The sequence below is a fragment of the Carassius carassius genome, chromosome 1, assembly GCF_963082965.1.
Source record: "Carassius carassius chromosome 1, fCarCar2.1, whole genome shotgun sequence".
NCBI classification, from domain to species: domain Eukaryota; kingdom Metazoa; phylum Chordata; class Actinopteri; order Cypriniformes; family Cyprinidae; genus Carassius; species Carassius carassius.
Genome location: NC_081755.1, coordinates 38110246 through 38127897, shown reverse-complemented (window position 1 = coordinate 38127897; position 17652 = coordinate 38110246). Strand labels below are relative to the sequence as shown.

Genomic DNA, 17652 nt, shown 5'->3' with positions numbered 1-17652 from the left:
AGTGTCACATGATCCTTTGAAATTATGATTTTTTTTAAAACTCATTATTATCACAGTTGAAACATTTGTTTGTATCTTTATGAGAATTCTATGGACTTTTTCAGTGAATTATTCCTATTTCACTTTTCTCCAAGTCTGGGTTTCAACAAACAGCTCCCTCACTTAGATACTCGCCTGTAGGTTTATTCCCACCAACAGCGGTATTTCTGTCTGTAATGACCCTTACCGCTCATTGATTCTCAGCTTGTGTCAGAATGAGGGATCAGGTACATTGAAAATGCTCTGGGCCCCATAAATTCCTCCATGCCAGTCAAACCCAGAGCACAATGAGTTCACAGCAAAGCTAGTTTTATGGAACCCAATATACATCAGTTGAGCACTAATTAAAATGCTGTCACTCTATTGCGATAGAGGAATTTGTTAGGCTACCAGACTAATTGTCAATAATGGTTTAACATAGCTGTAGTTCATTTGCTTTGTTACTCTCCACAGAGCCATAACGTTGGAGAACCAGCTAGTGGTGCTCGCCACGGCAGCAGCGGACGCCGGCAGGTACTACGTACAGGCTGTTAATGAGAAGAATGGAGAAAACAAGTCAAGCCCATCCATTTACCTGAATGTGGCAGGTAAGTTGAGGGGGGGGGTGAATCTCACTAGATCATTTCTATTACCCTGCAGCTAATGTCACATGGCCAGCCAATGATGCAGCCCAGACAGAACTATCGACCAGACGTGGGAGTTATGGCCTTCAGTTTGTCTGCTCCCACTTTTGTTTTTGCTCACATGTTGTAGGTGCAGTTTAACATGCTCACATCATAAGCCTGTAGGCTGGCATGCAGATGTGAGGTACCTGTAATTTCCACTCCCTCAGGGGGCCGTTTAATGCGGTGCATTCATCAGAGAGGAAGGGCATCAGTGGAATGACACACAGAATCTGTTTGTTCCAGTGACACACTTGGATCTGCTAGCTAAACGTTGTTTGGTTGCTGCTGTCGTAGCTGCTTTGGCAGATGCTACTGAGGGTTGCCGTATTTCACAATTCTAATGTGCAAATCCCATTCATACTTACACAGCCAGTGGGGATCCCTCAAAAATGTATTTAGTATGAAAGTTAGATCTGGTTTGATCAAATTAATTGTTGATTTAATCAGTTTACTTACTTGTGCATAACTGTTATCTATGTAATGTTTAAAAAATATGTAAATGTTAATTTTCTTTTAAGTATTCATTTTAGTGTTAATTTGTTAGTTTTTAGACAAAACAGTTTGAAATTTTTTATATCAACCATGTATTAGTTACTGACCATAACACAATAATTTACTTATTGGCAATATCCAGAATTTGACTCTAATGCAGTCTTGGCAATGGCAAAGATTCCTTCAACAGACTGTGGGTTACATCATTGACCTCTGGGAAATGGCAGTGAGCTAGAATTTGATGTGAGATGAAAGAACATGGAACTAGCATTATTTTTTCAATACTAGATGAAACCAACTTGATGATTTGAAGAGTATAAATGAGCAGGAGGCTGGAGGCCGCTAATAAAAAAAGAGCCTGGCGCTAAGCTTCTATACCAACTGCAGAGTTAATAATTCAATTGAATTATGAGTTTTAATATCCTGATGAATGACGTGCATTTAAACTAGTCTTCTGTAAAAGCCTTTAACTCGGTTCTCTCTTCATTTGCTTTTCAACAGCTCCGGTTTTCAGATTATCACATGAGATGATTAGCATTGAATCTGTGAATGCGGTACAGATAACGTACAATTGCATTCATCGTAATGAGCGTGTATCAGTGTGTATAGCTCTGTCAGAACCAGGGATTTGTTAGGTTGCAATGATACTTTTTTGGACGCTGTTGAAATTAAGCAGTTAATTAATTTCCCCATTGAAGTGCTAATTCTCCTGATATTTGAGGAACAATAGAGCTGAGCCTAGATGAAGGGGTCTATCTTCATGTGACTGCACTGTGGCATTTATACCCAATACCCAATTCTACTCTTCACTTTCTCAGGAAGTAAACACGGAACGACAGACAGCAAAATAAAGAGTATCCAGTGGGAAGCAGCCCCCTTGAAACCCTTTTTAGTTACACTTGCAGACAGCAGATGAAAGCTTCTACTGCCCTTAATGTGCCTTAAGTACAATTCAAATGTCAAGAATGCCCTTGTGGCATTTCCTGCTTTTCAAAAATTAGCCAGCATTCACCTCAGAGCTGCAAGGCAAGTGCTATGAACGAAGCAAAAAATAATGACCTTTGAATAACCATGGCCTTGGTCTTATTGTAATTAGCTGTGCTAGCTTGCTAAGACCAGTGTCAAATCTCTGTGTGATCATGTAGAAGTTTTTAAGGGCCACTGTGAATAAATCTATTTTTAATTTCAGAGGCAAGATAGTCACATTGGTTTGTATACATTTTATTCCTATTCAAAACTATGTGAACATTACGGTGCACTAAACAGTGTTTGTTTCATTACTCGAAGCCAGAAGACACTCTTGCGCAGAGAGTCCAAAATAATTCATCGACGTAATATGACATGCCAGGAAATCCCTAATATGGAGTCATCCAGTTATCAGTGTAGATAAAGTGAATAAAAAGCAACGTTTTCACTGTTGAAATGTGAATACAGTAAATACACGATTGTGACAATACTGTATATGGTTTAAATGTGTTTTTCCAAGTCATCTCCAGGTAATAAATAAATAAAGTATATGAATAATGCAGTGCTAACTGACACATCATTTATTACATTAATGTATTTTCTGCCTTACTTTGTGATAAAAATGGAAAATTGTGAGTAGTATATAGGCTAAACCAATCATAAAATTCTCATTAGGAATTAAATGATCAATTAAAAGTAAAGAGATAAGACATTTTTATAATTTTTTCTTTCTTTCCTTTCACCTAGAACATTAGCTATATTAACATCCACGTTTATTATAAGTACGCACTGCAGTTTTGTCATTTACCCCTGCTCAATCTGTGGATTCTGACTGAATGTCAGTGATTTTATCTTTCATCAGCTGGAAAAATGTTCTTAAAATGTTGTGTTATAGTTAAAGTTGTGGTAGTTGGTAGTTTTTTCTGCAGTAAAGTCTATAAGTAATTCCAGCTTTCCTCATTCCTCTATGTCATTATTGTTATAGCTTTAGTCTAAATGTCCCAATTATCTTAAAATTAGAAAGATCATTAAAACTTTATAGTTATTGGTATAGTTATCATCCCTAGTGTGAAGGGGCCTTTAAGGCAATAAGCAAACACCCCTAGCAATCACATGTCCACACACTGTCAACAATTTCCTAGCATCTTAATGGCTAGTTTGAGAGTTTGTTCCTTACTTTATAGATTCATATTCTATTCAGAGGCATTTTTTCTTGCCTCTTTACTTTTTCTTGCTTAAAGGTGATCATCCATCCAATCATAAATGAATTATTGTGCATCACACGAAAAGCTTTTGTCAGATGCGACATGGATTCCATTTGGCGGCATCTCCCTCAGGCTCCATGCTGTCGCTCTTTCATTATTTCTCACACCTGGATTTAGAAAGGTCAGCCTGGTTGAATACGCCACCTTGGAGCATGTGATCATGGTTGATTAACTGATAACACTCAAGAGAGCATGCTGTTACAATTCAGTATTAAGAGTGGGCAGGGATTTCAATGTGCTGATGTAAAGGATCACCTTGAGAGTTGCTATTTTAACAGTGGCATTTATTGGAAATTATGTTGATTTCATCAGTAAGAGAAAAAATGATTCACTGATGGATAGTTATTCTTTCTCTAATGATTCTGGAGCAATCCAAAAAGATTCTTCTGCTACTTAAATAAGATATATTTCAGATATATTTGTATTCAGAATTTTTTGCAAATCATTTTGGAATTGCATTGTGAAACGTATTAAATCTTGAGGGGCCTAACGATTCTAACACCTGCCCTTTACTACGGGCTAAATTTATTGGACCATATTGTCTTATAAACGTGTGGATGTGGTTCCTCTGATACAGATGATTTATCTGAATGTGGTCTGCCTGTCGTTCTGCCTGGCAAAGGCAGCATTTTAACTCTCACAGCAGCATGATTTATTCGAAAGGAAATAGGCTTCGACTAACCAGCTCAGTCATTATTTGCCGTTACTAATGATCTCATTTGGAGGCAACCGTGTGCTTGGTTCTGTTTCATTTCTCCTGGCTGAAATAATAATCCACCATTTTAAAACAGAGCTGGCACTTCTGCAGAGATGTGTCCATTGTGTGATGTTGCAGTGTAGATAAATGACATTGAGTCTCACAGTCGAGATGCATTTCTACAGGTGGTTTTCCAGGTTTGCTTTCACAGAACTTCATAAAAATGCATGACATAATAGGCACTTGACAGCAACATTGACATATGAATGCTGAAAAATTCTGAAGTACTTTGGCTTTGTTTGTCCAGTGACAGTCAAGACTTACACTGTTACAAAATATTTTTCTTTCAAATAAATGTTGGTCTTTTAAACTTTTCATCCATAAAAGAATTCTGAAAATTACAATTGTCACAAAAATATTAAAGGTGCCATAGAATGCAAAAATCACTTTTATAAGGTGTTTGAACAGTTGTGTGGCAGCAGTGTGTGAAAACAACCAGCCTATAATGGTAAAAATCCACTTGCTCATTGTTTTATAATCCCCAAAAAATCATAAACAGTCTCTCCACACAAACAGTTCCAGATTATGATGACATAGTCGGGGAAAGTCCCGCCCATTTGTGATGCTCTCTGTCCTATTAGCATATACACAACCCTGAGTGAGAAGCTGCGGTCTGCCATTACAGTTCTCTTGCTGTAGTTGCTGGAGATACAATGTCAGCACCAAAGAGCCATGAAAAGTGTTGTGTGTTGTGATGCACCAACGAACATAGGAGTCTCCATAGACCTCTAAGGACACGGTGGTTAAATTTCATTTTCGAAGGAAATGTCCCAGAAAAAAAAACTGAAAAGTTCTATGCTTTGTGCTAATCATTTGACGCCAGACTGCCTCACAAACGAGGGTCTGAAGCTGTTATGTTGTGATGACATATGGGGTTCTACCTGGATGCCCCAATCACCACTGACTGTAAAAGAAAACACCAATGAAATTTGGCTTGTGGATTTTTTATGCCTGAGCCACTCCCTGTGCATACATATAAATAGGCGACAGGTGCATCCACTTTTCAGGTTTTACACTGAGGAGCCGAGAACCTGTCCCTGGCAACCAGCGATGGTTCAAGTTTGTGCCATGGGGACATAATGTCTCTGTTCCCTCCATCAGGGAGGTAACTGAGATGGTCCCTATCTGTCGGTCACTACGACTTATGTCATGACGACATATGGTTTCTATGCCACTACTTAAATCCTGTCACAACCCTATGGCATTGCAAATGTTGACAAGCAGCCATGTGTTTGCTCTTTTCCCAGTTGACTCAAAGCCCCAACTGGCTGAGATGCTGAAGCACTAGGTCCCTGTGATCACACAGCTGCTCTCATGACCGGGCCATGATAAGCCAACGAGATCCTGAGGATCCTGATGCCCACTTCCTGTAACTGGGCAAGGGCGCCCTCCGCGACTTTCGTAAAGACATGGGGGGACAGGGAAAGCCCAAAGGTGGGTCCTATACTGCCATGCCCTACCCTTGAAAGCAAACCGCAGAAAGGTTCTGTGTCGAGAAAGAATGGAGACATGAAAGTAAGGGTCCTTCAGGTCAGGCTGGATGTACCTGATGATGCGCTTTTGCGTCGACATCTTCAACGAAAGCTTGTAAAGGGCCTGATTCAAGACTTGCAGATCCAGGACCGTCTTTCTTGGGTACGATGAAGTAGGGGCTGTAAAACTCCTGCCTCATCTCAGCTAGAGGGACCGACTCGATTGCATCCTTTGCCAGGAGGACAGCAATCTCCAATGCGCAAGACATGGGCGGCAGTGGCTCAGTGGTTCATGTAGGTTGTCTACCGGAAGGTTGGTGGTTCAATCCCCGGCTCCACCTGACCATGTGTCGAGGTGTCCTTGAGCAAGACACCTAACCCCAGCTGCTCCCGACGAGCTGGATGGCGCCTTGAATGGCTGACACCGCAGTCGGTGTGTGAATGAATGGGTGAATGTGAGGCAAAGGCAAATTGTAAAGCGCTTTGGATGGCCATGTGGTCTGTTGAAAGCGCTATATAAATGCAGTCCATTTACCATTTACATGAGCATCTCGCACTGCCACTGAAGTCTCGAAAATGCTGCTGAACTTTGGAGGTTGCCTAGCAAACTGAATTGCATAGCCGAATTGTGCAAATGAGCCAGCGGGATGGGTTGTGCAGTGCAAGCCACACCCACAGACACCGTACAAGTGGCATCAAAGGATCAATCAACGATCCTGTGGTGGTGCAGTGGCAGGGAGCAGAGCTGGATGGTACAGAAGGCGTCGCCTTCTGACTCTTCCTCGCAGAACTCCCCAGGTCTGCAGGGAGACTGGACAAAGATGCGAGAGATGTCTCCCAACTGCAGTCTCTTGGCAACTGACAAGAGGGGCATCGCAGGTGAGAGTAAGGAAGCAGTGCGTCGCATACTGTCGGCCCACGAGCCAGAAAACCCAGGGGAAAAGGAAATTGCTCTTTATTTAACAATGTAGCTACCACCAGCCCTTGAGCCAGTGGCAGGGCAGAAATAAAACAAAACTTGCCAAATCTTTACCCTTGGAGGATGAAAGTCCATCCCTCAATGCTCCAATTGACATTTAAACCTCTAGCAGCACACCGAATGAAATCTTGCTAGTCTCGTGAGGCAGACCAGAGTCCGGGAGTTGAACAAGACTATCTCAGCGTGAGGAGTAAGAGGTCAGTGAGGACTGGCCCGGCGGAGAAGCTCTTACTGTGACCCTCAGATCTCCCAGAGCAGTAGCCGGCGGTCCTCTGCTCAAACCAGAGAGACCAGAATGGGTAGTGGCAGAGGGTGTCCCTCTTTTCAGAAAAGATAGGTGAGATCGCAGCTATGTTATGCTCATATAACCACAACAGGCACATGAGTCATCCACGAGCGCAACTTCAGCGTGTTGGATGCCCAGGCACTGAAGACAGCAAATAATGTCCATTAGGGCTGTGCGATATGGGGAAAATATCTTTTTTTTTTTTTTTTTCCAGACAAAATTATAATGTATAGATAATTGTATAAAAATAACTTAGTTACTGAATTTCACTGGAAATATTTATTTTTTATATAAATAAAGAACTGTATTTCTTTAATCAATTACATATGTTACACTATATTTGGGATTTTAAGAACAAGTGGAAAATGTGCTGAATGTTTAATTTCATTCAAGTGAAATTAGCAAGCAGTAAGACTGAATTTACATTTGTTTTAAACGTGGAGCTAGGCGCGAGTTGTCGCAGGTTGCGCACGTGCGTCAAGCCTCATCCATTCTGCCAGATGCGCTCGTGGAGATTTGCGGTGCAGTGCGCGCGAGAATACAACCGAGCGTTACGAAACTGACTGCGTGAGTGCGGCGATTGTGAACTGCCTTGTCAGTGACGCAGGATTCACGCCGCATGGGGAAGAGAGGAGTGAGTATGAGAAGCATTCAGAGACACAGGCTGTGTGTGCGGTCTTCTGAATTGGGAATAGCGAACATGCAATAAGATATGCTCTTCATTGTGACGCAGCTCTTGTAAATTATCTTTTTTGTTCGTTGTCTGTCTTTTCAAAGTTTAAGTTACATAACGTTTTTCTTTAGTTTTAATTTGCCTAAATATTGACCTGACCCTGTAGGCGCCATAATCCCACACTGTCTCTCTCCTGCTTTCCTGTTTTTTTTTTTGTTTTTTTTAAATGGTGGGCATTTACACAGTTGGCTAGAGCAGAGCTGATTGGGGATAACGGATGTGCCCTCACTCTATTGGTTAGTATGACTGCCACTCAAGACTGACAGTCATGCATATGCTCTAGAACAGTAATATCGGAGGCTTTTGCGATTAGCAAATCGCAACATCTCAAATCGCGATTTCGATTCGATTTCGATTAATCACACAGCCCTAATGTCCATCCTCAAATGACAGGTAACAACCACAACCAAGAAGACACGGACAGAACGGCAGCTTTAAAAAGACCCGAACCATCCATGATTTGCTCTTTAAGGAAAGTTTAAGAGACAAATTTCATTGGTGTTTTCTCTTAAAGTCAGATGTGATTGTGGCTTCCAGGTAAGAACCACATATGTTGTCACTACATAACTCGTAGTGATCGTCAAATAGGGAACAAGACAAAGATACCAAATGATGGCAATTTACTTTAAAATGATCAACTGTAAGCGGCAAAAAAAATTAAGTTAAAAATACAGTTGTTTTATTCAATACAGAACACAATTGATAAAAATAGCTTATGAAAAGTTTTACCTGTAATTTGTGTGATGTGAGTTTGTGCTAATTAGAGTCTTTTGCTAGTTTAGCAACACGCAAACATCAACCTTCTCTGTGCCTGCAGAGCTCTGTTTGTGTGCTGCACATCACTCTGCTTAAGTCCGTCCTCTGCCTTCGTAGCACATCTCACATCAGTCATTTATGAGGGTTTATGATGTTTAGGATGCTGTTGTTTAAGGCTTTTGCCTAAATATTGACCTGACCCTGTAGGCGCCATAATCCAACTCTGTCTCTCTCCTGCTTTCCTGTTTTTTTTTATTTATTTTTTTTTAATGGTGGGCATTTACACAGTTGGCTAGAGCAGAGCTGATTGGGGATAACGGATGTGCCCTCACTCTATTGGTTAGTAAGACTGCCACTCAAGACTGACAGTCATGCATATGCTCTGGAACAGTAATATCGCAGGCTTTTGCGATTAGCAAATCGCAACATCTCAAATCGCGATTTCGATTAATCACACAGCCCTAATGTCCATCCTCAAATGACAGGTAACAACCACAACCAAGAAGACACGGACAGAACGGCAGCTTTAAAAAGACCCGAAAACCATCCATGATTTGCTCTTTAAGGAAAGTTTAAGAGACAAATTTCATTGGTGTTTTCTCTTAAAGTCAGATGTGATTGTGGCTTCCAGGTAAGAACCACATATGTTGTCACTACATAACTCGTAGTGATCGTCAAATAGGGAACAAGACAAAGATACCGAATGATGGAAATTTACTTTAAAATGATCAACTGTAAGCGGCAAAAAAAATTAAGTTAAAAATACAGTTGTTTCATTCAATACAGAACACAATTGATAAAAATAGCTTATGAAAAGTTTTACCTGTAATTTGTGTGATGTGAGTTTGTGCTAATTAGAGTCTTTTGCTAGTTTAGCAACACGCAAACATCAACCTCCTCTGTGCCTGCAGAGCTCTGTTTGTGTGCTGCACATCATTCTGCTTAAGTCCGTCCTCTGCCTTCGTAGCACATCTCACATCAGTCATTTATGAGGGTTTATGATGTTTAGGATGCTGTTGTTTAAGGCAGTGAGCAGCAGGCAAGCTCATATAGTCCGGAAGCTGGTGTGGGTTTATATTTTCAAAATTATATATTTTCTTCTCTCTTCCTATGGATTTCATTTCGAGAGTGAAGATGCCTTGGTTTCTGACTTCAACAGTACTGTCCCGTTATATGAGCAGGTATTCAGTTCATAGTGGACACAGGGTATCTGGTTGTAGCCGTCTGCTCAGGTATCCCGTTGGGTACCTGAAAAAACCTTTCAAGGAAATATAACTGTGTTTCTAAGCCAAGCTGCATTTCATCATTTTGGATTTGTGACAATAAAGAAAAGCCCAGGCTTTAGGAGGGAAAATCAATCATGGTTTCATTCTCAAAATGCTTGTTTGTGCACAAACATTATCAAAGCTCTAGTTTAGATGTCTTTTGCATAATAAAATCAGTCCCCATTGAGATATGCTAGCATAATTTGCAGTTGATGACTGATTTTAGAAATAAAAGATTAAAATCGCAGAACAAGGATGCTTGGTTGGTAACTGACATGTGAACATTAAAAATTCATATAGGGGCTCCGTTCGTGTGTTGTATTATGCCCCCCTCACAGACCACATGAGGTTTTAATATGCTTTCATCTGCCTTTTAAATCAACCCCCTGTTTTTGACTCAGTTGCAGTGCTCTGAAAACATACTACAATCTATGTAACGGTACATAAACAAGACAGTTCGGTTTGGTTTTGATGTCACAGTTCAGTATGGTTTCAGTACAGCTGGGGAAAAAAAATAAACATATAATTTATTTTTTATTATTAAACAGTGGTTTATAACAGTGGTTAAAAAATGCTTTTTTTATTATTAAACAGTGGTTTACTGAACAAATTGTTCTATTGTTTTATAATTAAAATTTTCTTAGGGATAGAAATCTACCTCAGCCTATGCACTAAACTAAACTGTAGGGAGCCCTTTTACATTACTATAAGATTACAATTATCAAAAGAGACAAAACATAAGTCCTATTACTGTTTTTTTTTTATTGCAAAAATAAATTGTTTTGTGTCCTGTTTGCTACCTCAATTAAAATTTGAGATTTTAATTAGCATTTATGAATTTATTGATTCAATTATGAACGATGCACAACCCTGCGTTGCCCAATATGCATTTTCCATGAAATACAAATCAAATACACAACTTGAATGGACTACCAAGAGTTTTCTTTTCTTTTCTGTTGTTTTCCTTTCTTTTAAGTTGCGGCTGATATAAAATAATAGGTCACCTGTGATCCTGAAAGAGCAGCTCTGTAAAAAAACTGCTCCCTTCAGGCCAGCGGAATATAATAACATTTCTACAATGTTTTGAATGAGCAGCTACCATTGCTGCAGGGACAAATTTATGCCAAGCTCAGTCAGAGCTTTGTGATAAACACTTCCACCTGCAGCCATCATTTGCAAGTCAGGTTCCTGTGCAGTTCTCACCCTGCGAGCGAGCCCAGGCTTCGGGTGAACGCTAACTGTAGAATCAACGCATATCGACATGACTCAGAGTTTGACAGGAACAGCAGGACCGTCAGGGGAGGGCGTGGGATTGAACCCCAGCATGCGGAATATTCAGAGAACGCCGTCGTTAAGATTTAATGAACACCTCCATAAATTTTTATCATACCCTTCCTGCTGGCAGATTACATTCGAACAAAAGCTGCTTTCCTGTGCCGTAAGCTGACCCAAGAGACTAAATATGATTAAAGCTGAGCCTCCTTCCCCATGTTATTTCCCCTTATTTCTTTCTTTTTTTTCGCACTTAATTGTTATTATCGCCTTCATCCCACCAGAATATCCTCTCCGCACCCCTCCCGCCCCACTTCCACCATCTGATTTCCTTGAGGAGTTTCAAATTAGCTCCGCCACTCCAATGAGGGTTTCATCCCTGACACTCAGCACCTTGTTTAATTGGCTATATCTTAAACAAATAGGTCCCCCGAGAGATCGTGTTTAGTTTGTAATATCTTAGATTTGATAACTTGTCACCTGTAATTTGAGCCGAGATTGATAGGAGGCGACAGCGGGCGATTTGAGGTGCTCTGATGGACCGTCTGCTGGAGAAATCTGCCATTTCTCCTAATTAGCATGTGAAAGACGCACCGGGGTTTGGTGCTCGCAACAGCTATTGATGGAGGAATAATAAGATGCCTGTCAGCTTTTCTGATACTAGATGTTTATAGGTGTGGCAGCACTTAACCTTTTAAGATGATAACGCGCTCGATTATAGGAGGAAAATCACAAGTGTCTTATCTGTCAAGTGTGGTGTTCTTGAGGAGATTTGCCCTGTGTCATTGTTATTTTTGATAGTTTGCCTGAAGTAATGGAGGATGAAAAATCAAAAGTAGAGACGAATGCATTAGAAATGCCCCACAGGGCCCAGCCTCAATTTCCTCTTCGATTACAGCATCGTCTGGACTTAATGTGCTACCAAAAAATGAATAGGCTCACAACTTCAAAGTTGGAGAGAGGACAACATTATCAGCTTCCTAAATATAGCCTTTGCTAATAGCATTTTCAGCAAGCCAGATGTATCTTTATGGGATGGACATTAGAGTGCTTTTTAATGATGATGTAGAAATTAAAGGGATAGATCACCCCAAAACTACAATTCTGTCATCATTTACGCACCCTCTTGTGTTTCCAAAGCATGTGTTTTTTGTTTTGTTTTTGTTTTTACAGAATTTGTATCATTTAGTCAACCAGTATATTGTTGTTTCCTTCTGGGTTACAGTACCATGGCTCATTGTTTTAATAACTCTTTTTTTTTTTTAAATAAATAATAATAATAATAATAATTAATTATTAATTTAAAAAGTCATTTAATTTTTTATTATTTACTCATTTACTTATTTTTTTTGTAGTTTTAATATAACAAAATTGTAATTTATTTATTTATTTGACTTCAGAAGTCCTCTTTGCATTGTATTGGGGCAGCAGTGTTGAGTGTACATTGGTTGTACACAATAAAGACTGCATGGGTATTAAAATAAAAAATTGGGTATTAAAAGGTGAGCTGTGTAGGTTTTAACACTTTTTGTGATTACTACTTTGAAATGAATTTATCACAATATTTGCACTATTTTAGTTATTTTAAATGTTCTCATAAGAGGCACGCACGCACTCTTTTCATTTGCATGAAGATCTTTTTATTCTCTTTTTTTATTTATTTTAATTAATAACTAACTTTTGTAGTTGCAGTAATAATGAAGGGCTTGCCAACCATGTGGCTTCAGTAATTATCAGTTGGAAAACCATTCCATTGTTTTGTAATTGCACCATTATTAGCAACCACAGTGTTGCATCTCTTAGTTTCCGGCCCCAGGAAACAGACTGAAGTTTTGTTTAACAGTAAGACGTAGTCATAGACATGAAATGCTTGAATATAATTGTGTTTTTAAATGAGACTTAAACTCACAAGCTGATATGCACAGCAGAGCGTCCATTTGGTGCGTGCATTTGAATACAGTCCAATCCAGTGCACCCTATGTGTCACTGGCAAGAATAATACTAACAATAATACTAATGAAATTCTGATTCGCTGACCCTTTCTCTTCCTGCATACAAATAGGAATGTGAGTAAACTTGTTTATATCAACAGCTGCATATTGACAGGCCATGGCTGAAAATTCAGGTACTGAGCAATTTTTTGCCTGACAATATTGGAAATATCAGGTGTGTATTTTGGGAAAATAAGCAAATGAGACATCATTTCTAAATATGCGAAACTCTTGCCGTTTCAGCTAGCAGGTCTGTCCTTGGGTATCAACATGACAGCATGTGTTTCGGCTAGTGTTCATGTTACCACAGCTTTTTGGTCAGCGTGAGTTAGTCTAGTCACTCTCTTGTCAGCCTGTCAGTCACGAAAGTATCGCTGGCGGTGGAAGTAGGTCATGGAAGTACAGTGGTTAACTCTGTTTACAGGAAAGTCTGCGTGTTTTGTTTCCTGCTCCGCAACAAACACTGCATGTAAATGAGCACGTTCATGGCGGGCCGATGCATCTGAGATCTCCTTTATGAAACTCCAGCATGGCGCGATTGTGATGTAAAAATAAACAGCCTTCTCTTTGTGCGCGAATCACACTGCGTTCTGGGGCCTCTCCTGGCTTTCATTGTAGCAGTGCAGAGCCTCAAAATGTCGCTGCAATCATTTTTGTATATCCACAGTAGCATTCCATTTCATGGATTGCAAACAGATGGCAGAAGCATTGAAGTGAAGTGTTTGCATATGCAAAGAGCATCATTCCAACATCAGAATGGAACAGCGAGGAATATATATCTGGATATGCCTCCCCTCCATATATATATATATATATATATATATATATATATAGGAGTTTGTTTGTTGTGTTGAAGTCAGGCGACTTTCAGATGGCTTATTCTGTATAAAAGACGCGCCTGGAAGCGATGATAACAAACTTTTCATTCTCAAAAAAAGTCAGTAATGCGTTTCCCCAGTAATAACATTTTAGTGCCGTCTAACCTCTTTATGCCAGCGTATTCAAGAAGTCTGCCTCGGCCATGCAGAGGAGACAATCCCAGATGAGCACAATCTCGTTTTATTGTGGACATATTATTCGCTTTGTGGTTGTAATATCAAATCCTAGAAGACTGGCCAGGATTTTAAATGGATAATTCCAACCCAAAATGGGAATTTTGTCATTATTTACTCACCTTAATGTCATTCCAGACCTGGGGTGCATTTCCCAAAAGCGTTGTTAGCTAACTGTGGTCATTAGTTCAATTGAACTCTATTGGTAATGATAGAACTCGCACCCTGAAATGACTTTATTTCTTCTGTAGAATACAAAAGGAAGTAATTATCAGAATGGCCCTGCTGTTCTTTTCCATATAATTCAAAATAAATGAATCCTAGCTGTGAAGTTTAAAAATAATAATAATATGATAAATAAATGCTTAATAAATAGGAATAAAAATAGTTATTATTATTATTAACAATTCATTAATGAATTAAAAACATAATAATACCATAACAGTAGTTCAGTAGTCATCCAATGCTGTTTATGGTATTATTATGTTTTTAATTCATTAATGAATTGTTAATAACAATAATTATTATTAGTAATAGTAGTAGTAGTATTAACATTTAGTATAACATCAGTATAAGTTTCTTTCTTCTGTGGGTCACAAAGATATTTTGAAGAATGTTGGTAACACCTTCAAAGAGTTTTAACATTTGGGTTATCACTGATTTCCTTTGTATAAAAAGAAAGAAAGAAAATACTGAGCCTTTTCTCATAAAAATCCTCTTGTTGTGTTCCACAGAGAAAGTCATATAAGCTAACTATGTAGATAGACACTTTGGGGTGAACTGCCCTTTAAATATATTACATTTTTCTTCTCTCAAAGTCAGTCCAGTCACATGGACAACTCTGCTGTTTTTTGTCATATTTAAAGCTTGGAACTGAAACAAGCAGCTTAGACATTCTACTTAACATCTCTCACTGTGTTCCACAGAAGAAAGTAAGTCAAGCAGGTTTGGAATGACATGAGGGTGGGTAAATGATGACAGAATTGTCAATGTCAGTGACCCAACTCTTTAATAAAGTTTGCTGTCAAGTGGAAAAAGTAGTTCTTATCTTGTGTCAGTGCAATAACTACACAAACTTATTGACTGGCCAGTGTGGCCAAAACTCCTTGGCAAACAGAGGCATCGTGGGCAGTCAGAGAACCAGTCGGCACCTCCTCTCCTTTATGTTTCCATTGTGTATTCTTAAGATGATGCTTATCATTCCTCATTCTGTCCGTCTATATGAATTACCTCTGAAGCAAATTGCCGAAAGCCATTTTGCAATGCTGTCTGAACAATGGATGTTAATGCTGTGACTATAAAGGAGCACTTACCGAAATGCTGTTGGCATTTGCCATTGGATTTCAACCCAAGGCCAAAGGAATCATAAAAATCTATGCAGAGGGTATCTACAGCCGCTGATGACTCTGAGTTCCTGGAATGACTGCCGGATTGGACTGGCATTTTGTGATGGCTCAAATATGGTAATGGAGGTGGGTCATTTTACACACATTTGTTGAGCATGGAGCGTTTAGACTGTTGTAATATTAGCGCAGAATGTGGCTGCACAGTGCCATCAGTGCAATTAAAGCATAATTAGCTTCAGCTAGGGAATGAGGGTGTTCGCTTGCTCATTTAAAAGACATAGAGGGCATTTGGGCAGATTACAACAACCCGTGGCCTTCATGCTAAGACTGATTTATGTTTGAGGAAAGCTCATTCTTATATGAAAAGTGGGTTATGGGGGAATTGCAGAGATAATTAAAACCAGTCTTGGAGTCATTTAGAGGAAATGTTACATCTACATAGTGCCTGGGAAGCTACTTTGAAAGTTTAAAGGGATAGCTCAGCCGCAAATGAAAATGAAAATTGTCACTCTCATATCGTTCCAAACCCCATACGACATTCATTCATCTTCAAAACAAAACTGAAGATACTTTCAATGAAACCTCTTTTGAAAGTCTATTACACGAAAACTTGATGCATCAAAAGGTTCATAAAGAGAACATAAAAGAAGTCCATATGAACCAAGTGTCAGCAGTTACTAGGCGAAGGAGCTTGAAGGAGTATGACGGAGGCAAATATCAAATAAACTGAGTCTTTTAATCAATCCACTTTGGAAAAACAGGAGAAAACAACCTCTCTAAACAATGGTTAGACAGGACCAAGAATGTTAGGAAAGGCAGGCTATTTATATTATATTTATATTTACCTTTAAATGGTTAACCTACAGTTTGCATTACTACATTACATTAAAGCTTGTTTATACATATAAAATACTGTATATATAATAAAACTATAAAACACAAGGACTTGAATGAATGAATTAGGTAGTGTTTTTCTGATTTATTTAGAAAAATCTTCCTCTCAGCGCTACTTTTGAGAGGGAGGAAAGTTTGAGAATGAATTTGATTTATTAGCACAGTTTCTTTGTCTGTAAAACCATGCATTATGTAATATAAAAACCTGGCAGTGTCACATTACTTATCCTTTTACTTTAAAAACATCTACAGTACACTCTGCATATGAAAAAGTTGCTTGTTTGTTGGAAAGTTGGTCTGTCTTGAAACCTGAACCTGTATAATGCTAGTTACTTTTTTTTATCAATGTAATGGTATTCAAATAGTACTCCAAATTTCTTCAAAGTATACCAGGATATTACTATTCTAAAGTCCAACTAAAATGTGAATGCTTTTTTGTTTTTGTGCCACTTTTAAAAGCATCCTCTGCAGAGGTGCTATATCTAGCTTTTAAAATCCATTTTACATTTAAATGGTTTTAAAAGTAGAAGTATTTTCCAGACAAACAATGGTTTACCTGCCGGGAACTTGGGATCGCTTTGAAGAAAAAGCAAAGAGAAACTCATTTTCCTTGACTGTAATTTTCCTGTGCAGTCATAAAAAGGGACGGGAAATGACTGGCTTTCTTTCCCCCCTCTAGTTCACCTTTCTCATGCACCATACAACTGGCCGGCTACACCATGATTTGCCACTGACCAGCCCCTCAGGGACGGCAACTGTGCAATCAGCAGTTAACCAGGAAGTCTGCCAATGTCCCACCATTGTGTGTGTTTATGCACAAGTGGGTTGTGAATGTAACGGGTAGCCTTCATCATCGCTAAACCTCAGACCACACTCTTCCTGAGCCCAACTGCAGAGTGCTAATCTCCCACAGTGTCTCAAGGGAAGAGCCCCTTGACTGCCGGATCATTAACCTCTCTCATAGAGCATGCATGCTCACGTCCTAGCTGGGAAGAAATTCCCCTTCACAGCAGCAGCTCAAGAAAGAGCAGGAGTCCAGACTCAGATCTGCATCCGTCTCTCTCTAAGAATCTTATTTAAAGAGAATGCACTCTGTCCTTTACCGTCTAGATAACATCAGTCAGTGCTTTGCTGTAGAATTCTATTAAGTTTGTAATGTGCTTTGGATTTTTAGACAACTTTGGGATTTCTCCTGACAGAAATAAGACATTTCCATAGGCAAAAAGCCAGGGGTCAGGAGCCAGGGAGGATCCATATTGTATTATTCTCCCATCCCACCACACCTCACTCCACAGTACTTGTGCAACTTAATTTCCAAGCCAGTCGACTCTTACAGGCGCTGGCCATGTAATTTTGCTAGGAGATGGAACTCCGTAATGATCTCCCTGGTGAGGTGAGTATGAGAGGAACCTCTGACACTGA

General features: G+C 39.4%; 1 protein-coding gene across 6 annotated transcripts in view; it reads left to right on the top strand.

Annotated features, from left to right (window-relative positions):
• The window catches only part of sdk1a (sidekick cell adhesion molecule 1a), a 325596-nt gene that overhangs the window by 203681 nt on the left and 104263 nt on the right, over nucleotides 1-17652 (top strand). For all 6 annotated transcript variants that reach the window (XM_059558804.1, XM_059558837.1, XM_059558821.1 and 3 more), the window contains exon 5: nucleotides 493-626. In XM_059558804.1, coding sequence (XP_059414787.1) covers nucleotides 493-626 — 134 coding nt within the window. The remainder of the gene's footprint in view (nucleotides 1-492; nucleotides 627-17652) is intronic.